The 26,137-nt window shown below is 51.8% G+C and overlaps 2 protein-coding genes across 5 annotated transcripts in view; one reads left to right on the top strand and one right to left on the bottom strand.

Moving 5' to 3' along the window:
• Positions 1-10,763, top strand: part of Crmp1 (collapsin response mediator protein 1) — a 53,345-nt gene extending 42,582 nt beyond the window's left edge. For all 3 annotated transcript variants that reach the window (XM_006985606.4, XM_006985607.4, XM_042285905.2), the window contains exons 10-14: positions 1,697-1,838; positions 2,901-3,071; positions 5,168-5,347; positions 7,533-7,698; positions 9,741-10,763. In XM_006985606.4, the coding sequence (XP_006985668.1) occupies positions 1,697-1,838; positions 2,901-3,071; positions 5,168-5,347; positions 7,533-7,698; positions 9,741-9,832 (751 nt within the window). In that variant the 3' untranslated portion in view covers positions 9,833-10,763. The remainder of the gene's footprint in view (positions 1-1,696; positions 1,839-2,900; positions 3,072-5,167; positions 5,348-7,532; positions 7,699-9,740) is intronic.
• A 3,560-nt stretch (positions 10,764-14,323) lies between these two features.
• Positions 14,324-26,137, bottom strand: part of Evc (EvC ciliary complex subunit 1) — a 39,876-nt gene continuing 28,062 nt past the window's right edge. Inside the window, exons 15-21 of one of the 2 annotated variants that reach the window (XM_042285907.2) lie at positions 25,500-25,706; positions 24,357-24,501; positions 22,471-22,597; positions 18,163-18,289; positions 16,672-16,765; positions 15,924-16,035; positions 14,324-15,561 (exon numbers count right to left, since the gene is read on the bottom strand). In XM_042285907.2, the coding sequence (XP_042141841.1) occupies positions 15,480-15,561; positions 15,924-16,035; positions 16,672-16,765; positions 18,163-18,289; positions 22,471-22,597; positions 24,357-24,501; positions 25,500-25,706 (894 nt within the window). In that variant the 3' untranslated portion in view covers positions 14,324-15,479. Of the gene's footprint in view, positions 15,565-15,923; positions 16,036-16,671; positions 16,766-18,162; positions 18,290-22,470; positions 22,598-24,356; positions 24,502-25,499; positions 25,707-26,137 lie in introns of both variants that reach the window. The other variant, XM_016004058.3, reaches the window with a different exon arrangement.

Raw genomic sequence — 26,137 nt, 5'->3', positions numbered from 1 at the left:
GAGAAGAGGGCTTTGCAAGACCACACAGTAAGCTAAGGAGGACAGGCTGTCCTGGAAAGGGTAGATGGCTGCGGCTCCGTGGAGGAGACGAGTTGGGGCTGGACTTGGGGATAAGACAGGACTTCCCAATATAAGGAACTGTGTGTGAACAAGGAGACTCTGGGATGTGCACCATGTGGAAATCTCTCCCAACATGATGCAGACACTATTTGCTGGTGAATTCAAGTGCTGACTCAGTGCCCAAGCCCAGAGCTTGTGGAAGTCTGACACATCTTCAAACTACAAAAAGAGTTCACATCTCCCCCAGGACCTGCTGTCCCACAGTCTTGGCCAGCTCAGAAAAAGGCAGAAACATGATTACAGTCCCCAGAAACTGATGATGTCTTGCACCCTTGGCCATGGCCACTCTGGCTCAGTGTGCTGGTGCCGCTTGCCTCCACGGATGCCCTCTGTTTCCAAGATGCCATCCCTATTCACTGTTTGTGCTTAGGCACTTGAAATGTCAGTGGGACCAAAGAGAACACCCCCATGATTTCTCCTCCCAAAGTGGAGTCCAGAGGGCAGAGCATGACCTGGACCTCACTCCTTGACTAGGTCTTTCTCCAGGCCAACTTTACCTTTCCTCTGCCCTTGGTGCTCTGGGCCCAGCTTAACAGTCTTGGGCTGACAGCAACACCCCCAAGAAAGCACCGTGTCTCAGGGCCTTTGCACTCCACCCCCTCCTAGGACTCTCTCATGTGTCTCTTGGTTGGTATTTGCTGCTTCCAGACCTTGGCTGGAAGCTTCCTTCTCAGAGAGGTATCTTCTGGTCATTAGATTTAAAATGGCAGCTCAGCTCACCTGCAGCACTCCTGTCCCAAACTGCTGTGGTCTTGTTTCTACACCCACCATGCCACCCACGGTCTGTTGACGATCACCATGGCTTCACCTCATTCCAGACACACAGCATGTGTGTGGTGTGGGTTTGCTAAACATCTAAGTACAGGCAGTCCTAAGCAGGACAAGTCTTAGGCACATGTCTGGCATCTAAGTGACTTACATATCCTAATGCTATAATATAGAGGACAACCTCAGCCTGCATTTACAAGCACTGAGTCACAGCCCTGTCTTCACTGATACTAGTCTCCAGGTTCAGGTTCTGGATGCATCCAATGGTCCTTGCTTCCCAACTCTCAAGGGACCAAATGACAAACCCAGAGATCTGTGTCACTCAGCTATTACCTACGATAGTCTTTGCTCTATGAGCCCAGCGCAGAAGCCCCGGCTGCCATAGGCCGGTAACCTCACTCTAAGAGACACATATCAGTGTGTGTGACTCTCCTATGACATGTAGAGATGTCAGACTCAGGTTGAAGATGGGAGGCTCTTGATATATAGGACATAGGCATGGACCAGCAGGCTTGGAGTTGACAGGCTGACTTTGGATGACTGACTGTATTATTGTCTATTGCGACAAGGGGGGGCGGGCATAGCTCACTGGTAGGGTGCTTGCCTAGCATGTGATACACCATGAGTTCAATTCCAAACACCAGAGAAAAAATATTGAGATAGGATTCCTGATGTCCAGTGCCTCCTTCAGAACTTTCCATAGAACCAACCGGGGCTTGAAGTACCACTCCTGTTCTTCATGTCCACACCATGCCAGGGACTGCTGTTCACAATGAGTGTGACTCTGCCTTCTTTCTGCTCTTGCCAGTGGAGACTTGCAGGTCACAGGCAGTGGCCACTGTCCCTATAGTACCGCCCAGAAAGCTGTGGGCAAGGACAACTTCACTCTGATCCCTGAGGGCGTCAACGGCATAGAGGAGCGGATGACTGTTGTCTGGGACAAGGCAGTGGTAAGTTTACCCCGCCTCTTGCCTGGAAGACTCTAGATGTACCCTGCCTGGCCTTTCTCTCTCTTACCTGAAAGTAGAGATGGGAACAGAGGAATCCTGGGAAACTAGCCCCAGGCTGTAAAGTCCTCGCCTCCTGATGTCATAGTCCTTGAATGAAGGATGGAAATCGGCTGGTGGCTGGAAGTGTGCTTTAGTTCACCAGAAACGGCTCTGTAAATTGTGTGTGTCTATCCTCATGTGTGCATGTTTGTGGGTGCACCTGTGCCGTGATGCATTATGTGAAATTCAGAGGACAGCCTGGGGGAGTCAGTTCTCGCCTTCTACCAGGTCCCAGGAATTGAACTCATGTAATCAGGTTTGGTGGGAGGCATCTTTACCTGCTGCATCATCTTGCCAGTCCCCACCTTATTTACTTTCTATCATTATTGTTTGTGTTGTGGGTGTTTGAGCTGCATGTTATGTTTGTGCCCCACATGTGTGCCTGGTGCCCTTGGAGGCCAGGAGAAGGTCCTGGAGACCCTGGAATTGAAATGATCAACTGTTGTGAGCTGCCATGTGGGTGCTGGGAATGAAATCTGGGTCCTTTGGAAACACAACCAGAGCTCTTAACCACTGAGTCGTCTCTCCAAAAAATAATTTTTTGAGACAGGGTCCCTCTCTGGCCTACGACTCACCAAGTAGGTATGAGACTGTCTGGTCACTGAGCCCCAAGGCTCCACCAGTCTTTACCTCCCCAGTGCTAAAATTACAGGTGTGTTGCTTTGCCTTACTTTTTACATCAGTAGACAAGGAACTCAGCTCCTCCTGCTTGTGTGGCAAACACTTTACTGACTGAGCTATCTCCTGGGCCCAGTTTTTAGTTTTTATAAAATGTGGGCCTAGAACCACTGATCGGCCTTCCCAGTGGCTCATGTGCAGCAGACCTCTGCTGTTCCTTTGATCCCTGCTCTGATCAGACCAGGCCCTCCAATGGAGCCTGGTTTCCATCTGTGAGGACCCCACTGGAAGGCTCAGGTCTGTGTCCATCTCTCCTTCTCCTCAGTGTTTGGGTCTTGATTGCAGGCTACCGGCAAGATGGATGAGAATCAGTTTGTCGCCGTCACCAGCACCAACGCAGCCAAGATCTTCAACTTGTACCCAAGGAAAGGACGGATTGCTGTGGGCTCTGATGCTGATGTAGTCATCTGGGACCCAGACAAGATGAAGACCATAACAGCCAAAAGCCATAAATCAGTAAGCCCCAGTTCATCCATGACACTCTTAGTTTGGGTGGGTGATTATTCCTTTGGGCCATTTCAGAAGTTTCTGGTTAAAAGTGATGCAGGGTTTTCCCAAATCTGCCATGTGGCTGCATCAGCCATTTACACTTCTCTATTGGAGAGATTCCAAGAAGGTGCTTTGAGCAGGCTAAGCCAGGCTGTGGTTCTGGTCCTATGAGCATGCTTTCCCCCCCTCTGCCCCTCTCTCTGCACACAGGGCAGACACATCTATTCCGGGTCATTGTGTTCCCTGGAAGAGTAGACTATGCTCTTACCCCTTAGCCATCCCTCCAGTCCCCAGCATACCTTTTTAAAATGACAGCTTTGAATGGAAATCATGGCACAAAATTTGAGGGAATGATTGTTCTGTTTGTGAGCAGGCTACAGGAAAAAAAAAAAAGTAGCCAAAACTGACTCTGTAGCCGAACAAAAAAACAAAACATGGTATGAGATACAAAGTTCAGGGCACGGATTGGGTTTGGGGATCTGCCAGTTACCGAAGGAAGGGTAGGTTCTTTGCAAGGTGGGAAACTACTGAGACTACTGAATGTGTGCAGAACAATGCACAGTAAGGGTTTTGCCCGTGTTGCCTGGGGGAAGAGACCTGCTCTCACTGCCAGCTGCAGGTTACAGCATAAGGAAGGCCAGGTGCTGAGACAGACTCCAGGGTGTAATGTGTGCCCCGAGGATACTGTCACAGCAACAGGGAGACTCATTGTGTTGCCAGAGATGGAATCTAGTGTCACCTCTTCGGGTGATGGAGATCACATGATCACACCTGCAGACGGCACACACAGTGTGTTTTAGCAAAAGCGTCACACCGATGGGACATTTGTTTGATGTTGGGAAGTGGGTAGATCCGTGGCAGCCCAAGTGCATGATGGGACTCAGATCAGCAGCTTGTGAACTTTCAAGGGCTCTCAGACCTGAACTCATGCTGGGGAGCTCTGGGGTAAGGGGTAGAATGAAGACTTTCAGGATGTGTAGACAGCACTGGTGTGGGGACAGTTAGAAGCAGGAAAGCACTCAGCTCCGTCGGAGGTAAAAAGAGAGTTTCTTTGGGATCCCCTTCATACCACTTGATTGTTTTCAACCACACGTGATCCATGGTTGTAATAATTGATAAATGATAAACACAATGAAAAAGAATAGGTGAAAAGCCACTGGGGGTGGCAGCTGCCTAATGCGGTTAAGTACCTCTTCAAGTGTCACAAACCAAACGCACGTTTTTAGAGGTTCTTTTGTCTTCTTCATTATTTTTAGGATTTTACTTTTTAACTATTTGTGTATTTAACAGTGTGTTTTGTGCACATGAATGTATTGCCTGCAGGGGCCAGAAGAGGGAGTTGGATCCCCTGGAGCTCAGGGGATGTGAGCAGGGTGTTGGGAACCAGCGCTGGTCCTCTGGGAGAGCAGCAGGATTCAGCAGCAGAACATGATCCTCTGCTGACTTTTTTTTTGGAGGGGGGATATGGAGGTCAGAGAACATATTGAGCGAGTCAGTTCTCTCCTTCCACCAGACCAGTCCCAAAGCTCAAACTCAGATCATTAGGCATGGCAGCAAGTGTCGCTATCTACTGAGCCACCTCACAGGCCCGTTGTCTTTTCACTTGTTGAGACAGTGACAGCACAGCCTTGCCCTGTGCTCAGACTATAAGTGTGCAATGTTCCTTCCACCCGGCAGTGCAGGCTGGGCTCAGTACTTGGGACATGATTTGCTGGTGCACTGCAAGTGTTTTAGGGAAGCCCATGTCCTTTGACCTTAGATTTTAGTTTAGGAAGTTCTCCCATGCAAAAGATCATCTCACTGACATGTGCATTACAGCCAGAATGTCCATAGTGCTTGTTCGCAGAGGAGAGTACTCCTATTCCAGGTGCCCAGGGTGGGTGTTAACTGTCAGGACCAGCAGGAGCTCTTCATTGTCTGCTATACACAGTGCACTATTACACAGTGAAGAAGTCGTCACTGGGAAATGCTTGTAACAGAGCATCACATTATGTGTGTTGTACTGGTGCAGGGGAAGTGTTGGGTGTGGTACAGAAGTAAATCTAGGCCTTTTGCACTCACAGACTGTGGAATACAACATCTTTGAGGGCATGGAGTGCCACGGCTCACCTCTGGTGGTCATCAGCCAGGGAAAGATAGTTTTTGAAGATGGAAACATCAGCGTCAGCAAGGGCATGGGCCGCTTCATCCCTCGGAAGCCGTTCCCAGAACACCTCTACCAGCGTGTCAGGATCAGGAGCAAGGTGAGCGCCTGCATGGAGGGCCCTTGTGCTGTGCCAACCGCTTCTTGGGGAACTGGGCTCGGTCCTGTGCAGAGCTGATGAACATGTTAGTTTGTCTGAGAAGTGGGCTTGGATCTGAAGCCCAGGCCATCAGACGAGGCGAAGGAGGTTGCAGGCCTTGCAGCTTGTGTTGCATACACCTGTGTGTGTGGGAGAGGTGTTCACAAGTCCTGCATCATTTTGGAGGATCTTCACATGGAGGGTCATGGGTCTCGTCTCCCAGATTAGAACCTGATTCTCAGGGCCAGGAAAGACTGCCCCAGTTACTCAGACGTCACAGTGAGAATGCACAGCCCAGCATCCCTGAGCGCTGGCTCCCTCCTGACCTGCCTAGCCCTCTCCTCCCTCCTGCCAGATGCGTGTCTACCTTCTCCAAGATCTTGAGACTTGGCCTCGAAAGGCCCCAGCCAAATATAGAGCAGGCACTGTCCTTGTCTGACTCAGAAGAGGGAGACTCCTTACTGTGGCTGTCCTCCCTGTCACCATAGCAACTTGTTACTCACATGAGCCCAGTGTGTCAGAAGGGCCATCTGTGTATGTTGCCTGTCTGTCTCTGTTCCTTATGTGTTGTATGAATGCATACTTGTGTGTCCACTTTGTGTACTATACATGTGGGTCCATCACATGTATTGCACACCCATGCACATGGACCCACTGTGTGTACTGTGCATGCATGCATGTGTGCCCATCTGTCCATTGCTCATTTTTGTGTATGTCCATTGTGTATTGTGCACCCATGTACATGTGCATCCACTTATTCATTGTGTACATTATAAATGTATGCCTATGTGTGGGTGTGTGCCCACTGAGTGTGCTGTGCATGCGTGTGTCTTTATTGCATGTACTGAACACGTCTTCACATATATAGATAGGTGTGTGCCTTGTATACTGGGGTGTATATGCATGTGCATGCACATTTGTACATGTGCCTCTGCCACAGGGCAGCACTAGATAGACACACGTCACAGGCTCTGTGCACCAGGTGGGAAGACTAAGTCTTGGGAGAGGCAGAGTGGGCCTGGGGTCTTGGGTACCAGAATGGCTGGGATGCCCACCCCACACCCAGGGCCAGCAGCTCCCTTGCTGGGCCGTAGACCTTTCACCAGTCTGCAGCTGAGGCCCGTGGGAACAGCTGACTGTCACTGAGAAAACACCTGGCCCAGTGCTAAGGCATCCGTTTACGTAAGGGGAGGGCAGGGTTCTTTGCCCTTGTGCCTGGGGAGCGGGCAGGAGCCAGGCTGGGAGCGGGGCACAGACCTGTGGCCATTCTGAGCCCAGAGGGAGGTGGTGACTGAGGGAAGGGATGAGAAGCAGGGTGGCAGAGCCTGAGGAGGGGGCTCAGATCACTGGAGGCCTTGGCAGTCAGGGAACAGGGCCGTGGGACAGGAGAGTGGTACAGGTCGATGGGGGCCCTTCAAGTGGTCCAGAGCTGAGCCTGTCAGCTTTGGAGGAGGTGCTTGGATCTGGGCTCAGGGTGCGGTCTCTTGCCACCCCCGGCCCCTAGAGGGCCTTGTACACTTCCCTGGATGAATGCTGTTCTCTGAGGCCATCTCTCCTGGTCCTCCTTGAGGTTCTCTGGGCTGTGCAAGATCTCCAGGGGGCACCATGGGTCACTTCTCAGCTCTGGGCTGTGTGGGCTTCCACAATTCTATGGCTGCCAGCTTCTCTGTCTCAGGATGGTGGTGGCCTGCCCGCTTGAGGTTATCACTGAGGGGCTCCTGGACTCCTCTGCCCTCCCTGTCTCTCCCTCCCTCACTCCCTCCTTTAACCAGTCACATGCCCCAGTTGCTCATCTCCCTACGCACTTCTGTAAAGATGGGAAGACTGGCCCTTGACTGCTGTAGTCTGGGTCTTAGGGCCCGCAGAGGAGGAAGTGGAAGGGAAAGTGAGTGTATGGAAATGACTTGAGGTCCTTCAGCATGAAGCTCTGTGTGCATGTGTATGAACAGATGTGCCCATCTATGGCACATATGCATGCGTGTGAATGTATATCCACATTGCGCTGTGGCACATGTCTGTGTGTACACAAGTGTGGTTTGTGCGAGCATATGTGTGGGATGTACAGCTAGATGGCCTCAGATCCGCTCTGTTGTCGGGGCGGAGGCACGGACACGCGTTAACCTGACACCTCCCTCTCTCTGTCTAGGTTTCCGGGTTGCACGGTGTTTCCAGGGGAATGTACGATGGTCCTGTGTATGAGGTGCCAGCTACACCCAAACATGCAGCTCCTGCTCCGTCTGCCAAATCTTCACCTTCCAAACACCAACCCCCGCCCATCAGGAACCTCCACCAGTCCAACTTCAGCTTATCAGGTAGTCTCATGGTAGCCAGGCTCCTGTAGAAAGGGGTCCATAGCCTCAGACACAGGTAGAGAAGGCCAGAAGGTCAAGGGCACACTCTCTGCTGTGCCCTGAGGCACAGCATAGGCAGGTGTTTTTAGGGTGCAGCACAGCATGTTGATTTTTGACTTGACACTAGTCAGCCCTGGGCTTAAGCGTGCCAGGGGATGTTACCACTCTCATACCATGAAGCTTAGTGTGGAGCCCAGGGATGGGTATGGGGCAGGGGCCCTGTCATTTGCTGGGTCCATGCTCTGTGCCTGGCTCTCAGCCATCCTCCTCAACTCCAGGCTTAGGAAGCACAGTCGGGACTTTATGTCATCCCCACGTGGTGGTGGTGTGTTTCTGGCATTGAAGTTTCACAAAATTCAGTTTGAAAGAATCAGGATTACATGCAACTCTACCAGATGGCCACAGGAGGGCATGTGCATGTGTACACACACACACACACACACACACACACACACACACACACACACACACACACACAGCATTGCACAGTCCTTGAAGTGATCCCAGTTGTTTGAGCCAGTGCAGGGTCCTAGGGATTTGCTGATGAGTGATGCACAGCTGGACAGCTTCAGATGAGCTGAGAAGCCGGCTAAATTCCACAGTCCAAAGGCTATGATGTTGCGTCCAATGGCTTTTTAAGATGCAACCATTTAAAACCTGAGCATGAGCTCATGGGCGCTGTAAAAACAGTCAGTGGGCTAAAGTAGGTCAGTGGGTCATCCCAGCAAAGGCATGTGCTAGCAACAGAGAGGGAGGCAGGAGCTGAGAGAAGGATGAAATTGCAGTTTAAATTGTAAGGCAAGAGGTACCCTGCAGGGATTGCAGTGGGTACTGGGTCAGGGGACCCCAGGACACCTCACTTTCCATATTCCTTTCTTGGAATAGTTATCTGAGTGCAATCCTGGTGTTAAAGGCGGCTGATGTTATTGCACAAAGAGACCCCAAGTACAACCCTGGCATCTTGTCTGGTGTGCTCAGAGAGCTGCCCTCTACGCTGTGAGGAGATTTGGAGACAGTGGCATCTCACAGCCATTGCAGACTGGCTCTCTAGTCCCATCAGGCAACAAATACTGCAGATCTATCATTAGAAGTGGATAGAAACATCTTTAGAATAAAGATAGCCATGTAATAACAAGCCTGTGTTAGGGCCCCCCCATTCCCTCTGAAGCCCACAGTGCCGCCCTTGGGGCCTCATGGACATTTACCAAGCGTCACTATTGCTGCCAGCGACATGGCTGGCTTCCCCTCATGGCTATCAAGTTCACCCTTGTCCACTTCAAAGGCAGACAGTGCTATGGCACATAGGTGTGGCGTGTCAGTCTAACGGGTGTTTCATGGGACAGTCACCGGGCAAGCATGGTGACTGTGGGCTAGGAAGGGAAATGAGGGAAGTGGTGGGCGAAGTCCCGAGTTACCAGGAGGATGGATAGCTGCCAATGAGATGGCTGGGAGAACCAGATCTGCACTCTAAGGCAGGCTCACCTAGACAGGCCTTGTAAGGTCAGGGTCAGAAGGGAAGTTGGTTAGTCTGCATTACAGGCACAGGACACTGCAGAGGAGGGTGGGCTTTGGGGACAAGCCAGTGTGGGCATGGGTCCTACCTTCTCAGTCTAATGTCTGCATCCTTAGGGCACTCACTCTGAGCCTCAGCTCTCTTACCTCTGAGCTGTATCCATCATGGTATTGTGTGTTCTCAGCACAAACCAGTGCACCAAGTCTGCTACACAGAGTAGGAACTCACTAAGTGAGGCCAAACTCTGCAGGGGTCGGAGATCTAGGAGGGGAACCCCAAGACTGGCAGGTGCCCAGGAGAGGTCAGGCAGGTTTTCAGGTCATGGGGGCTTCCCTGTGTGAACCTGGACGGGGTCTTGAAGGTGGTTTGGAATGCTGAGCGTTTCAGGATGGGGTGTAATACCCACAAAGGTGGGGAGGGCAGAGCCTCAGCATCAGTACACCAAGGTGATGCAAACAGGTCTTATTCCACACACTTCTGTCTCTTTCAGGTGCCCAGATAGATGACAACAATCCAAGGCGTACAGGCCACCGCATCGTGGCGCCCCCTGGTGGCCGTTCCAACATCACCAGCCTCGGTTGACAGATGAGCCAGCTACGCAAGAGTGAAGGATTCTGGGAAACTGTCCATTCCTTTTCCTGTCTGTGTTTTTGAAGCCCACAGTTTTAGTTGGTACTGATGGAGGGGAGATTGAGTTGATGCTCTTTCCTTCTCTGTTTAGGAAGAAGTGGTACTAGTGTGGTGTGTTTGCCTGGAAGTTCCTTGCCCACAGTGTGTGTTCACACCGACTCCACCTCAGAGCATGGTGTCTCCATTTTCCCTTCCTAGTGATCCCCAGGTGTAGCATCGTCCTATACCGTCCCCTCCACTCCTCCACGACCCTCTGAGTGATGGTTCCTTTGCGCCCTGTAGCTGTTCTAGGATAGGATGCATGTTAGTAAGTTACGTATGCAAGTCTGAGCGCGGCTGATGGATATCGCCGAGGACCGACGTAGACACGATGCCAAGACCTTAGCCCCCAGGGGAGACTCCCAAACTCTTAAAAATGAAGGCTCTGCCCTCAGAGTCTTCAGTGGAAGGATGTCATCCCCATCCCCACCCTGACTGAGACCTGTGAATATGCAGAATGGCAGGGAAGCCTTCCACCTGGTCATAGAGTTTCATCACCCACGTCCTGCGTCCGCAACCTGGTCCCTGTACCTGGCCATGGTGTCTTTCTGGTCTGTGTGTTCTTCCAGCCAGCCTTGGTCTTTGGGCCCAGCCAGGCTCACACCCAGAAAGCAGTGTCCTGACACACCCCTCAAGCCTGAGGACGGAGGGGTAACAGCTCTGCCCAGGCTGCCTGAGTCCCTGTCCCTCCGAGGAGGTCAGCGGGGCAGTCAGATTTTTAAAGTTTTGTACAGTTTTCCTTTGTATTCACTTCCATTTTTACTTAATGACTGACTTGTTGGTGGCTCTTATTTCTGAATTCAAAGCTTGTGAAAAAAAATAAAGAAATTAAATTGCCCGTTGACCTGAGTGGGTGTTTTCATTCAGGTGGATCAAATGCCTAGCAGTCATCCTGACTCTGTGATGGCCAAGTTCTGGGGACACTGGGGGTGGCCGATGGGAGGGAACAGTTAGTACATGACTTGGGAGAGATGGGTCAAGACTCTGGATCGATAGGTGGGCTCCTGGGATATGCATTGATTGACACAGCTCAGCTCACAGCTGGGTCTGCATAGAAATTGGGCTACTAAGGACAAAAGTGCTGAGTGGCTCGCCATGCCGCCCTCTAGAGCGGAGGCCCTGGGAGAATTCTGCACATTTCTGTAAGGAGCCACACTGCTCTCCAACCAAGTCAGCTTGGGGTTAAAGAAGAAGAGGATCCCCAAGTAGAGGGCACCCTTGCAAGTGTGGTGATCTTACTCGACAGTTCCCCAGAGGGCCCCCGCAGGCAAGAATACGGAGCCAGACCAACTTGGATTTAGAGGAAGGATCCTTATTCACGGTAGCTGTTCCTATGTGGGGAAAGCATTGCAGGACTCCGTGAGTGCCCAGGGCCTACTTGGGGTTTGCTGTGGATCTCCTGGGCACCCAAGCAGCCCTGTCTTCATGCCCAGCTACTGACTTCAAAATCCCTGTCAGGCAGGGCTCAAGGTCTGTTGGGCAGAGTGGGTCCCAGCAAATGCCTGAGTGCATAGGGGTCAGCATGCAGGGGCACAAGCCCCCCACTGGTAAGGAGGTTCTGTTCCCACCACACTTCTGTGTTTGGGGCTGTGTACCAGCTCCACAGAAAGCAGGAATCTGGCCACCCTCTGCCTCCTGAGGAGCTGTGGTCTCTTATCATGACCTGAGCGTGAAGTCACATGGGTAGTTACTGGACAAGGGCTTCTCTTAGGCCAGCCATACCCAGTCCTTAGTCCCCCTGACTCCTGTCTGAGCTGCCTTCCCCTGCAGGGGAGGTTCTGGTTTTAAAGGCAGGAAGGGGTCATGGAGAGAAGCTTGGCAGCATGTGACTGGGTTAGAGTCTTTGAAGAGACTCAGGAGAGGCTATGGTGAAGGTGCAGCCCAGATGCAGAGGAGAGCCTGGCATTTCGGAGATGCCAGTACCCCGGGACAACCACCACGGACAGTAGCATGTGTGCAGTGGAGTCAGCCTGAGCCTAGGAGACGAGTGTGTGCACTGTGGTTGCCAGAGCCAGAGAACGGGAGCACCCAGGCTCTCTGAACTCCACAGGGTTGTGAGCGGGTTGCAGACATCTGGTGCTGAACTATTCACATTGTTGAACTTGGGTTTGTTTGTTCTGATTGTGACTGTGCCCCCGGCTCTTCCCTTTTAGAGTAAGGAAGTATTTCACTTGGATTTTTTTTTAGTCTTTCTTTTTCTTTTTTAAACAGAAGTCCATAATTAAGAGTCGTCTGAGTTATAGAGAATTTGGATACTTTGGATATTTTTTAATTAATTAATTAATTAATTTTATATCTCCAACCACAGCCTTCCTTCCCTCTTCACCTCCCACTCTCTCCACCTCCCTCTGGCCCCCTCAACCCACCCCTCCTCCATATTCACTCAGAAATGGCCAGGCCTCCCATGGGCATCACCAAAGCATGGCATATCAAGCTGCCATAAGACCAAGCACCTCCCCCTGTATTCAGGCTGAGGAAGGCAATCCAGCATGAGGAATAGGTTCCCAGTGCCAGTCAAAGCACCGGAGACAGCCCCTGCTCCCATTGCCAGGAGTCCCACATACACACCAAGCTGCTCAACTGTCACACATATGCAGAGGGCCTAGGTCAGTATCATGCAGGCTCCCTGGTTGTTGGTTCAGACTCTGAATTCCCATGAGCCAGGCTCACCATTTCTGTGGGTTTTCCTGCAATGTCCCTGACCCCCTGGCTTCTAAAATCCTTCCTCCCTCTCCTCAGCAGGACTCTGGAGGTTTTAAGGAGACAAAACCTTTCAAGTGAATTTTAAGGATGGTGGGACTTTTGAAAACCAGATATGCTGTTTTATATTGTGATACTAATGTTACCATGGCATCCTGGGTACAAATGAGAAAGGAGAGGCTGCACTTGAGTAATGATGTGGTTGTGTGTCAGGTTGACAATGTGTTTGTATGCCAAGTTGACAATGTTTGTGTGCCAAGTTGACAAGTTGTGCTGGCTAGTTGTGTTTGTTTGTTTTTCCAATATAGATATCAGTTGGGGTCATTCGAGAGGAGGGGATCTTTTTTTGTTGTTGTTGTTGTTGGTTTTTCGAGACAGGGTTTCTCTGTGTAGCTTTGTGCCTTTCCTGGATCTCGCTCTGTAGACCAGGCTGGCCTCGAACTCACAGAGATCCACCTGCCTCTGCCTCCCAAGTGCTGGGATTAAAGGCGTGCGCCACCACCGCCCGGCGAGAGGAGGGGATCTTAATTAAGAAATGCCTCCATAAGACTGGACTGTAGGTAAATCTGTAGGGCATTTTCTTGGTGATTGATGTGGAAGGGCCCAGCTGGGCAGGTGGTCCTGAATACTATAAAAAAGCAAGCTGAGCAAGCCACATGAGGAGCAAACCAGTGAGCCATGAGCCAGCAAGAGTTCCTCCAAGGCCTCTGCTTGAGTTCTTGCCTTGGGTTTCTGCCCTCAGTGATGAACTGTGACGTGGAAGTATAAGCTGAAATAAACCCTTTCCGCCCCCAAGTTCCTTGTGGCCATCATGTTTTATCACACCATAGAAATCCTAAGAAACTTGGGTTACCTGGCCAGTCTTGGAGCTGGAGGAGGTGAGAAGCATGGTCATATCTGCCACACTCACACCATCAAACCAGAGGACTTAGCTGACAACAGTGATCCCTTTTCAAGCAGTGTTCTAGAATTCTTATGAAAGAAACCAGAGCTGTGCTGTATTCCTCGGGTGACATGTTTCATTACAGCCACCAGAGGGCACCCTGGACTCATGCTGAGAACACTATTCTGGGCAGGTTGGGAGACATGGTTGATCTAGTTGTTAAAACCAATGATTAGAGGGGAAGTGTCTCAATCCTTAAAGTGCTTGGCCTCTAAGCATGGGGACCCACTGGCCAGGTAGTCTCTCCTAACTGGTGAGTTCCAGGGCAATGAGAACCCTGTCCCCCCCCCCCCCAAAAAAAAAATGTGGATAGAACTTGAACCATATTGGATGTTGTCCTCTGGCCTCCAAATGTACACACACACACACACACACACACACACACACACACACACACACATACACACACACAGAGACAAACATACAAAAAAACCCACATGCACATGCCCGCTTTCCATGAGGGCCACTAGCTGGTTCTAGTTTATATTTTAAGAACCTAAAATTCCCAGAAAGTCCAGAAGATTCCTGAGACGGTCTACTGAGTCACAGAAGCCACTAAGTTCTAGAAATTCATTGTATGTGGGGCTTTGCAATGCCGGGCTTGCCCAGGGGAGGCACACGTTGACCTATCACTGAGAAACACCAGAGATAAATAGCTGGATCCAGTTGGCATGGGTGGGTAGAGCCCAGGGTTGCTGCCTGTTGCCCTACAATGCACAGGAAAGCCTGGGTCCCCACAGGCCTGAAACAGCAAGAACAACTCCTGGGATAGAAGTGTTTATTCAGAATGAGCCAGGGAGGGCTGGTGTGCAAGGAGGTTAAGGCCCGGGAAGCTGGAGGAAGGAAGGGGGGAAAGAGGAAGGAAGTAGGATCCTGTGTCAGTCAAGTCCGCGGTCAGAAACTCTGCCGGCCTCAGGCAGCACTCTCAGGCACCCTGGTGTCTCTGGGGAGGCATCTGAAGCAGTGTTCCCATGGAGTGACAGTTCTCATCTCCAAGGCACCAGTGTGTGCCACCCACAACCTCCTGGCTGCACATGGGTCTGGGTCTGACACGAGAGACTCCACTTTTGGCATCAGCAGCTAAACACCCAAACAAAGAGTGATCACACCCAAATATTGACAGTGATGGTTGGGGATGTTGCCTCTGGCCTGTGGGGCAAGTGGGGCTGGTTTGGAAGCTTAGGGAAGTCCTCACCATCCCTCAGGAGGAGCAGGTGACCTGTGGGTCTCTCCTTCGGGGAGGGACTGCTGGCTGGTGGGTTTCCCCTCCTCAGTGGAGCCTGGGGGTAGGGTCGGCCTCCCCTTCTCTGCCCTCCATGCCCAAAGAGGAGATCTTGTGGTATGTGACAGGCACGTGTGGTCCCCAAGTTCCAAGTGGCTCAGAACAAGCCTGTGGGTTTGGAAATCCATGGCTGTGCCAAAGACATTAGCTCTGAAAGTCAGACATCCTTGAGTGACCAGGTCTCAGGGCTACCTGAGCCAAAAGATAGAAATAGCAAAGCCCAAAGTTGGTTAATCCTGGTTGGGAGGCTGGCAGCTAACGCCAGGGACAGGCCATGACTGTGGAGTAATGGAGGCCAGACAGTGGCTTCAGGCTCAGACCCTCAGGCAGGACTTCAAGGAGATGCTGGGCAGCACCAGCACACTGTGAGATCAAAGGACAGGGGTAGAGGGCCCTCCCGAGGGAGGAAGCAATCAGGCAAAGTGCACCAGGGCAGAAGCCGAGGTTCTTAAAGGCATGTCTCCACCACCCCCTGTCATCCCAGGCACTGGGTGCTACTGTCCTGTCATTTTCACTTTCTAAGGCAGGTGGCATCCCCTCTCTCAAGACTGGCCTCCTGCTTCTCCCCCCAAACCACACAGCTCCAGCCATGGAGGAAGTGAGGTGCAAGGCAGGTCCATCTCAGCAGGGTTCCACTACACATTGCTTCTTTTCTGCAGTCTCTTCCTTGAGTTTTCTCCATTGCCAGCCTCGCTGTCCTGCTGACCCAGCCTCCTGCTGCTGTGGACATGGATGGGAGGTGATGCTGAGGCTGCTGCACTACGGATGCAGGGCCATCCAGCGGGAAGAGGTGAAACTTGCGGGTGGATGTGACAATGTAAAAACCAGGCAAACCACCCAGCACCAGGGGAGGATGGAGACACTAGCTCAGTTGACCCAGGAGCCCCAGAGCTGATCTACAAATGGCAGTTCCCGGCAAGGCAGGCAAGTTCTGTTACGGTCCCTCCCTGCCATTCTCAAATCACATTCCCAGCATCTCCTGTGCCTCACACGAGCACCCTAAGAAGGGTCACTCCTAAAACTTCATACACTTGACAGAGGTCAGGAGAAAGACAGTGGGCTGGGGGGACCCTTCACACCTGAGTGGTCCTGAGGTATGGTCCACCAAGGCAGGGTGATCATTGTTGGGCGGCCCCAGGTCCTCTCTCTCCCGAGGTGGGGGCTTCTTTCTTTTGGTCCTTACTGGCTTTTCTGTAGAAGACAGACAGGCCCAGGATGACTCCGTGACTTTAGATGGCGCTTCCTGCCTCCGTGACTTATAAGCAACCTCGGTGGGCAGGTGGACCTTGTATCCACATCACTGCTAAGCAAGCTGAGCACCATGAAGCAAATGAAGTTTTCCCCACACCCCACAGCCTCCTCTCGACAGAGCTGGGGTGGACCAGTGGTAGACCAGGCTTCACCCACAGCATGCAGGATACAGGAAACAGGAGAGGTAGAGGGCAGAGCACAGGTACTGGCCAGAGCTTGTGTGTGCAACATCTGTGAATCACTTTCACCACCAGATGACATCAGCTTGTGATGTTCCTGACGTATCTCTGGCAGGGGGAAGAGGTGTCATTCCCCCATTTTACGGATGGGAAAGTAGAGATGAGAATAAGATGGGGCCAGAGAGTAGTGGAGCCAGAAAATGGCATGGCGAGATGCTAGAGAGCCAGGGTCTCTGTGATGTCCTGAATCTGCTCAGTTACAGAGGGTAGGGAAGCCCAGAGAAGCTGTGTAGGACACCCAAGGCTACACAGCCGATTAATGTAGCTGTGGACTGGCATCCACTCCTCTATGCTCTGCGCCCCCTTCCGGCAGCAGCACCACAGTGCAGACACTTACCCGGCAGTCCTCGCTTGTTGGAGAATGGCTTGTTTTCAGTCAGCGGCACTCGGGCCAGGGTTGCCAGCTCTGAGATAAAGGTCTGCTCAGCTTCCTGACAGACAAACGGAAGAGAATCGGTATGCCTCTCTGCCCCTCACCCTGAGTTCCCCACTGCTGAGTTAAAGCCTTCCACTGTGGCGGATAGTTGGTGACTACATCCTATGTCAAAGTGCGGAAGAAGACTTTCCAAGCAGCACCTCGAGAGGTCAGGACCGGGACAGAGGCATGGAGGAGGGTGCTCCTCTAGACACCTGGGTCCTCTCTCCTAGTCTCATAGCCCTGTCCACAAATGAGGACACTTTGTGGGTTCAGCCACTGCCAAATGCCAGGTCTGCTCCACTCCAGTGCATGGCTTCTAGAAGACGCAGAAGCCATGACTTACTACTGTGTGACCGTACTAGCCTCAGTCTCTCTCTCTGTAGTAAGGGTCACTGCAGCCACCACCTCAGTTGCTCTGATAGGGTGCTGAGAGCTCTCAGGTCAGCTGCCATCTGCAAGGAAGCCTTGGGAACACAAGCTCATCATTGACAGGATCCTTACCATTGCAATCATTACTGCTACCCCTGGACGGATGCACCCAGAAAACACCAACTCATTGTCACATGTCTTCATTCTGAAACTCTGGCTTTTCTTTTAAATTTTATTTATTTATTTATTTGTTGTAGTAGTAGAGTAAATGAGTGTGTGTGTGTGTGTGTGTGTGTGTGTGTGTGACACAGTACACACATAGTGGTCACAGGACAGCCTCCGGAAGTCAGCTCTCTCCCTCCCCATGTACTCTGGGAATGGAGTACAGGTCCAGGTTGGAGCAGCAAGTTCTTTTTACCTGCTGAGACATCCTGTCATGCTCTGATTTTGTTTTAAGGCGTCCTGCCATCCCTTGATATTTTTAAGTCAGATACTTTGCAGTACAGTCACACCTCATAATCCTTTAGGTTGGGATTTTGTGTGTGTGTGTGTGTGTGTGTGTGTGTGTGTGTGTGTGTGTGTGTGTGTGTGTGTGTGTGCGCGCGCATCCACTTTCCACCCTGAGAGCTAAACCTCCCTGAATGCTCTACCTGGAGTGTGAGCCTTAGTTACTGTCAGCACTGCCCAAGGGGCAGAGATGGCAGCCTCAATACCCTGGAGCCCTCTTGGTGATGGTCTGCACAGGGAAATGCTCATTCCTTTACTACGTCCAAAGCCATGGGCAGACTGGCTGCTCAGCCATGCCCTGCATAGAGCAGGGCCATGTGGAGCCTGCTGTCCCCAAGGGGCTCATGCTCCCTTCAGAAAGCCACACTGTGTTGGCCAGTGGAACTCAGAGAGTCAAAGATGGCACGGACAGAGAGGTGCAGAGGTGAAGGTCTGGAGTGGGGCACGGGGATTTTTACAGCTGGCTCTAAGCTCGGTGTGGCCTCTTCCTGGTACACCATGCCACTGCCCCTAGTGTCCCATCTCCCAAACTACCTGCAGCTGGGTCTCAAGCTGGGCTTCGAGCTGGTCAAGCTCCTGTGCCTTCTGTGTCTGAGAGTTCAGGCGGCCCTGCTGGTGCTGTGTGAACTGGCCCAGGAACTTCTTCTGCTGGGACAGCATCCTGGGACAGTGTGAAGGGATAGTCAACACTGTTGGAATATCCCTAGGGCAATAGTTCCCCACAAAACCCTTCCAAAAGACATGCTACACCATGGACTTGTGACCCTTCATTGCACGTGAGCTCTGGAGCCTCGAGAGGAGCCAGGAAAACACATGTGTGACTTACTGCAGCCACATTTCCCCAACAGTCCATCCAGCTCCAACCCTGAGGCTGCATGGCCATAAAGCATGGGGAAGTTTTAGGAATCCTGCACACACACTGGATTTAGATTCCTAGGAAAGCTTGGGGACACCAGCAGGACAGAAGCAAAGTAGGACATTGCTATGTGGGGACTTACAGATGCACACTGGCATCTTCTCACGAGCAGACAATCTTACCTACGGAGAGAGGTTGCCATGAAAGGACCAGAGGCCTTCCAGGACCACAAAGGAAGCTCATTTCCTGGGGACAGTGTCTGACAAAACCTTAATGTGGCAGTAGGAATGGGACTGGGCAGAGGCCAGGTCCCTCACACCGAGAGCACTGCCTTCTCTCTTGGGCACAGACCTTTCTCTTCAGCAGACTGTGCTCTGGCCCTCTGCAAACAGTGATATCTATTTCCGGCCTGCAGTCCGTGACTGCTAATTTCCTCCTTTCTGTCTTTGGAGGCCATTTTCAGAAAGGCTTGACTAGGTTTGAAGGCAGAAGTCACCTTTAGCATCAATAGGCAGCTGTCCTGGGCACACAAGGCATAAGATGCTGCCTCGCCTCTGCTTCATGCTCTCTAGGCTGCTGGAATACCTTTCTTTGCTTCCTTGCATTTGGCCTGTAAATTTCTATTTACCCTGTAAGACCAAATCATCCATCTATCCATCATCCATCCATCCATGATCTATCCATCCATCCTTCCATTTATCCACCTCCACCAATCCATGATCCAACTAACCAGCCATGAGCCATCAATCCATGACCCATTTATTCATCTATCCACGATCCATTTATCCATCCATCTTCATCTACCCATCATTTCATCCATATACAGCCATCTATGATCCATCTAACCAGTCATGACCCATCAATCCATCCATGATCTTTCATTCATTTATCTATGATTCATTTATCCATCCATCCATGTACCATCCACTTGTGATCTGTCTACCCATCCATTACCCATCTATTCATCCCTTTTTTTCTTACTAAAGTACTTCTAGCCAGGCAGTTACTATGATCTCACATTGCCACACACGTATACCATGTACTTTGATGATTTTTCTCGATCACTACCACCTCTTATCCTTCCCCCTGCCCTGGCCCCATACTGATCCCTTTCCTTTCCCCAAACAGCCCCCTTCCAATCTCACGCTTTCCTAAAAATCTAGAGTCTGTCTAAAAGAGAAATGTGTGCTTGCCATTTTGAGTCTTGTTTATCTCACTTAACATGGTGATCACCTGCTCCATCCTGTAAATGACATGCCATGTTTTTTAATGGCTCAATGATACTTTATCATGTATATTTATCACATTTGCTTCACCCGTTTATCCATTAGTGGGCTTCTGGGCTGGTTTGTTACCTTGTGCATTGTGGAGAGCGCTGTATTGTTTGGGTGTGTGAATACCTCCGCTCTATGCCGACTGAGCTGGTTAGTTTATTTTCAACTTGTCAGTCATCTGGGAAGAAGGGGAGCCTCAACTGAGAAAATGCCCCCATCAGATTGGCCTGTGGGCAAGCTGGTGGGGGCATTTTCTTGATTAACGATGGGTGTGTATGTGTGTGGGTCCAGCCCCATCCAGGCAGTTCCACCCCTGGGCAAGTGGTCCTGAGTTGCCTAAGAAAGCAAGCTGAGAAGGCCATGAAGAGCAAGCCAGTAAACAACATTCCTCCACGGCCTCTGCATCAGTTCCTGCCTGGAGTTCTGATCCTGACATCTCTTCATGATGGACTGTGATGGGGTCATGTAAGCCACATAAACCCTCGCTTCCTCAGCTTGTTTTCGGTCATGGTGCTTTATCACAGCAGCAGAGACCCAGCTAGGGTGCTGACTCTGGTTCCTTTGGGCACAAACCCTAAATAAGCTGACCTACCACCTCTTTCCTGACCCCCAAAGCTCCTTCTTTCTATCCTGGGGACACAGTCTTTTCTCTGTCACCTTGATTCTTCTCATCCATGGAGTAACAAGCAAGAAACCTCTGGTTTGCCTGTTGACTCTGGATGGCCTGGCTCTGCCTTCACAGAGCCCTTCTTAGCGACAGGTAGTGACATTTAATGCCTGTCATACAGCAGTGTCTAGCTTTGCAGAATGTTCCCTCCCTGACTTTCAAGGAGGCTGAGTCTACTATGGATTCAAGGAAAGACCATGTGTATTCTCTCTGTCAGAATGGCTCTTCTCTCTCATAAACCATGTGGAGTTGGACCAGATGGCTACTGAGACCTGTCTTATTGTGGGTCAAAGCTAGACCCTGAACTACATTCCAATCATAATCATATCTCTAGTAGTTGAAGGTCAGGTGCTGAAAATGGGGGTCCCTGAGCTCTCCCTACAATTCTGTGATCATGTCCGAGTTTTGAGGTACCAGGAGTGGGGGTATGGAACCTGTACATTTAATGGCAAAGCCAACCATACTGCTGGGCCATGGTCTAATGACTTCGGGAAGGTTGGGGCAAGCCTGGACCTTGCCGCTTAGCAGGGGTTACCTGCTGATGGCTGCCAGTGCCCAAGGCAGAGGACTCTAGGAGGGGTGTGGGGTTTGGTCCAGTGAGGCCATGGTCCTTATTTACTCAGATAGCCTACTGAGGCTGGGACCAACTCTGTTATGTGTGGGTGGTCCCTCCCTGATGTGACCGCTAGCCTCTGCTGCTCTCAGTGGTAGATGCTCTGTTCAAGCCCGCTCCCCCTGAAGTTGGAGGTTCCCAACACAGCAGCCTGCTTTATAGTCTACTCCTGAGACTCCCTTTAGGACCGACAAGACGTGTCCCAGGCACAGCTCAAGGCCAGGCAAGAGCAGGTGCTCCCAGGGTCTCTTCAGCACGGCCTCAGCAGCTGCTTGCCCCATCTGGAGCTAGAGGACCTTTGTCCTCAGGAAACTCAGGAACCACTCTCCCCATGGCCCTGCAAGAAGAGTCCAGCTGAACGGCTACTGATTCTAGCCCCCCATGACTGACAGCAGCCAGATAAGCGGAGCTGACTCTGACCCACTGCTCTGCGAGACAGCAGGTGAATGAGGCTGGGGCTGCTGAGCCCGTGGGAGCGGAGATGGGCATTGCTTCCCACACCTTTGCCCCCGTCTCCTGCACCCTCACCTTCACTTCCCAGGTTAACAACATATAACCAGGGCTGGGGAGATGGCTCAGTGGGTAAGCGCTAGCATGAGAACCTGCGTTTCATCCTTAAAATGCATGTTAAAAAAAAAAGTTGGTTGGGTGGTGGTGGTGCACGCCTTTAATCCCAGCACTGGGGAGGCAGAAACAGGAAGATCTCTGTGAGTTTGAGGCCAGCCTGCTCCACAGAGTGAGTTCCAGTACAGCCAGGGCTATGCAGAGAAACTCTGTCTTGTAAAACCAAAATAAATAAATAAATGAATAAATAAATACAGAGAGAAAGAAAAAAAAGCTAAGTATGGTGGGGCATGCTTGTAATCCCAGTGTCGAGGAGGAGACAGGTAGATATCCGGGGCTCAATGGCCAGCCAGCCTAATTTGCTTGGCATGTTCCCGGCCAGTGAGACACTGTTAAAAATCAAGGTAGATGGTGCCTGAGGAACAAAGTTGAGGTTATCCGTGGGCTGCCATACACATCTACACTTATACACACACATGCACACACACACATACACACATAGATAGTCACACCTACATAAACACATATATACCCGCACTCATATATGCATACCTGCACTTAAACACACACACACACACACACACACACACACACACGCACACGCACACGCACACGCACGCGCACGCACACGCACGCACACACTCACTCACGCACGCACGCACGCACGCACGCATGCACACCAGTCTTCACACAAATTCTCATCTCTAAGCTGACTTCTAAGAAGTCCAAGATATGAATGAGAGGATTCAGAACTGACTGCGATGCAAAAGACACCCACATCAACAGGCAAACCACGCAGGATCCCAAGCCCACCATGTAGAGTGGAGTGCACCCCATGTAGGGACCCCCAGACAACCCTGAGCCCCACCTCTGCTGCACTGTCTGGGTAGCTCCATGGGTATCTGCTGCCCGGCTGCCCGATGGTGTCTGGCTCTCCGATGGTGGGTCACCGAATTCTTGCTTCTTCCACAGCTTGTAAGTGTTGATTCTCTCACCTGGAGCCACAGACATATGGCGATCAGGGTGTGCGTTTGGAAGGTGGACTCTGCTAGGCTTAGGTTGAAGCTGCGGGCCAGGGAAGGGAGTGAGCACGACACCCCTGCTTTTACAGCACATCACAGGCACCAGTCCTGGGAAGGCCAGTACAAGAGAATGTAATGGATGCTTTGGCACAGGTCAGGCACAGGCCTTGATCTCACACCCATTGCCTGCAACTCTTTCTTATTTGCAGTTCCCTATTCAGAAAAATTGTGACATTATTATTATTATTATTATTATTATTATTATTATTATTATTATTTAAAGTGATGTGTTGCCCTGGGCTGCCCTGGCTGAGAGTACTCTCTGTTGCATAATTACTATAATGCCACCTTTACCCTAGGAATCCATGCTTGACCAAAGATGACGGGCAACCCTCCCGGAGGTGTCCCTCTGTCAAATAACTCAATACCCAGGAAGCAGTTTTAGGGGACACATGGTTCTGCACTTGGCTGGTGGTGAGGTGACCAGCAGCTGCTGACCTGGCTGGGCCTGAGGAGCCACCACTTCATCAGCAGAACCATGCACAGGCTTCCTGCTCCCTGCTCCTTAGGGAAGCAGTCCTTTCCAGAGAGAGAGAGAGAGAGAGAGAGAGAGAGAGAGAGAGAGAGAGAGAGAGAGAGAGAGAGGGTTTGCTGCAGTCTGTCAGGGAAGCTAATGTCCCATGCCCACAGCAAAGAAGAATGAGCCGCTAGAGCCCAGAGAACAGGAGGAAGGTGAGTCCAGCCCTCACGCCCACAGATGGCAAGCAGAGGCCTCGTGTGGAGAGTTGACAGGCATTGGTTTTGAGTACTCTGTAGGGATGAGCAGGTGTCTCCTGCTAAGCAAGCCCAAATCTCTTTGAAACACTGTGATGGGGAACCTGCAGCCACCAGTGGGTTCCTGAGCACATGCCAGATCTCAGCTGCATTCTCCTTGATGGGGGGAGGGGTGGGCAGGTGGCAGCGGAGCCCAGCTGAGAGCAGGGACAGCCACAGACTGGTACTCCAGGACCTTCCCCCTGTCCCTCCACCTGGGGCTCAATCCGAGCCCATCCTGGGGGAATGCAGTAAAGCATGCGAGCTGTGGAGTTAGTGCCACTCTGCAGACCCTAGTGCAGGGAGGCAGGAAGGAGAGGAAAAGCCGGCGGGAAATCTGGGTGTTATTTAAGGGTCGCTGTGGGAAGGGCGGCTGTCACCCACTGCTCCATGGGTACGGTGCTGGGAGATTAGCTACAGAAGCCCCGAGTAAAACATTCTTGGGGTCTCAGGAGCTCTGCTGAGAGCTCAGGAACTCTCACTCATGGCTACTGCATCTCTTTGGCTACCAGGAAGCTCAAAGATGGAATGACTTCCATTTCTCAGCAGGACCTACAAGCATTCATCCCAGATGCTTCCCAGAAACCACCTAGACTTACTGTATTGCATACACACGATTCTTTTATCACCCTTTACAAAGGCTTTTGAGTCAAAAAGGGAAACACACACACACACACACACACACACACACACACACACACACACACACACACAAGGCTTTTGAGTCAAAAAGGGAAACACACACACACACACACAAGGCTTTTGAGTCAAAAAGGGAAACACACACACACACACACACACACACACACACACACGCATGCATGCACACGTGTGCATGCATGTGTAGATTCCCCCAGGTGGGCCGCACAGACTCCACTCTTCAAAGCCACCGCTGGCCTCTAGCTGCGGAGACACCCACCCTGCAGGGTCTTCAGACGCTGTAGCACTTGCTCCTGGTGGGCCTGCAGGAGCTTCCCAAGGCGCTGGTAATATGCTTGCACAAGGTGGCTCACGCTGGTGCTGGTCACATACACGCTCTCCACCACCGTCTCCACCAGGGTCCTCTGTGGTCAGCAGGAGAGACAGGGTCACGTGGAAGGTCACAGGTGGAGCCACCTGCCTCTGCACTGTATTTCCCACCCTTTCCCAAACCCGGACTGGCCAGGACTCAGGCAGGGTGAGCATGGCCTGTTTAAGCCAGTTCGTGATAACCTTATTTTCCCTTGGCTAGGAAGGTCGGGATGATGGTTTTGATCTAGTTCTGGCCAATAAGATGTAACATTCGGGAAGCCTCCTGGGGGTGGGTCATCTCCTTCCTGAACATTAGCACAAAGCCTTGATGGGTGAGGGACTCCATCACATCCACCATCCTGCCAGGCTGCACATATCTTTGTTTGCTAGGCCACTGACACCATGGCCCTTGTCTCAGTCAGATCTCTCTCTCAGCTCACGGATCCAGTGGGTAATCAAGGAGATACAGAGTGGGCACTGGAGATGAGCCGAGACCTGGCTCCAGGTACATTCTTACTGCTCACTACCTGCCATGCTTTCAGTGTGTCTTTTGTACAAGGAGAAGCCTCAGTTTGCCCATCTGTACAATGGGAAAGAGGATCCAGCCTGGGCTGTATGGAATCTGAGGAAGCAGGGTAGAGAAGGCACCCAGATGTTGCATCACACTCACATGACCCCTGTCACTATTCTGACCGCTGTCATTTAGCCCTGGCAGCAGAAGCAGTGAGCCACTGCCCACTTGTCCAAGTTTGAGCTATGGGGATCATGAGGCCATCAGAGTCTGTCTGCAGAGCCTCAGGGAGAGCCACACCTCTCAGCTTGGATCTGGCTTTGCTGTGCGGTGGGCAGTGGAGAGGAGAGCCAGCCAGGTGTGCCTCAGGCTGATACAGAACCAGAGTTGACAGGACACAGCTTAGGGCCTCTGTGTTGGGGCCGGGTGATTCTTGGCTGGCAAACCAGGCACAGGCTGTAGGCTGGAAGCTCAAAGGGAGTCAGAGAAAGCGCCATTCTTCCTGCCCCTTGGCGTCGAGGGACAGGGCTTGGCTCTCACCTTGAAGTCTTCCTTGTCCCTGGTCCGGCCCTTGCTGGCCACGTTCCTCGCATGCACCAGCAACGCCTGCCCGACGGCCCGCTCCGAGTGCAGCTGTAGCAGCTGCCCTGCCTCCTGTGCCTCTGCAAGCAGCTGCTGCTGCAGCCTCAGGCCGGTCTGCTGCGCCTCATCTTCCAGTCTGGCCGCCTCCTCCAGGATCCGGGCCTCCTACGAGGGAAGACATGCTACCCCGCAGCCAGGATGGCTGGGCCTTGTGCTGGCCTGAAGGCCGGGGAACAGAGTGAAAGGGCGGGCAGATTCTAGACTTGAAACACTAGCCCTAAGGATGAGCGTAGGTGTCTGTTGATAGCCCCCTCCCTCATCCAAAGACATTTATTGAGCACCAGCTGTGTGCTCAGTGTGATCCATGGACCCTCACAAAATGAGGGCCTTGTTCTACACTGTGAAGTCTGAAATACTAGGACTGACAAGGTCTCAGAGGCTCAGAGAGGTTGAGTGACTTCCTAAAAGGCAAACAGCAGAGCCAGGTTGAGATCTGCTCTGGGGATGTGGTAGAAGCTGTGGCCGGGCACATGGGGCCAGGGACAGAGCGTGTGGGGTGAGGGAATCAGGAGCTTGGGGCGGAGAGATGGGGAAGC

The sequence above is a fragment of the Peromyscus maniculatus genome, chromosome 10 (genome assembly GCF_049852395.1).
Source record: "Peromyscus maniculatus bairdii isolate BWxNUB_F1_BW_parent chromosome 10, HU_Pman_BW_mat_3.1, whole genome shotgun sequence".
NCBI lineage: Eukaryota > Metazoa > Chordata > Mammalia > Rodentia > Cricetidae > Peromyscus > Peromyscus maniculatus.
The sequence above is the reverse complement of the archived record's forward strand: the minus strand, read 5'-3'. Positions and strand labels throughout refer to the sequence as shown.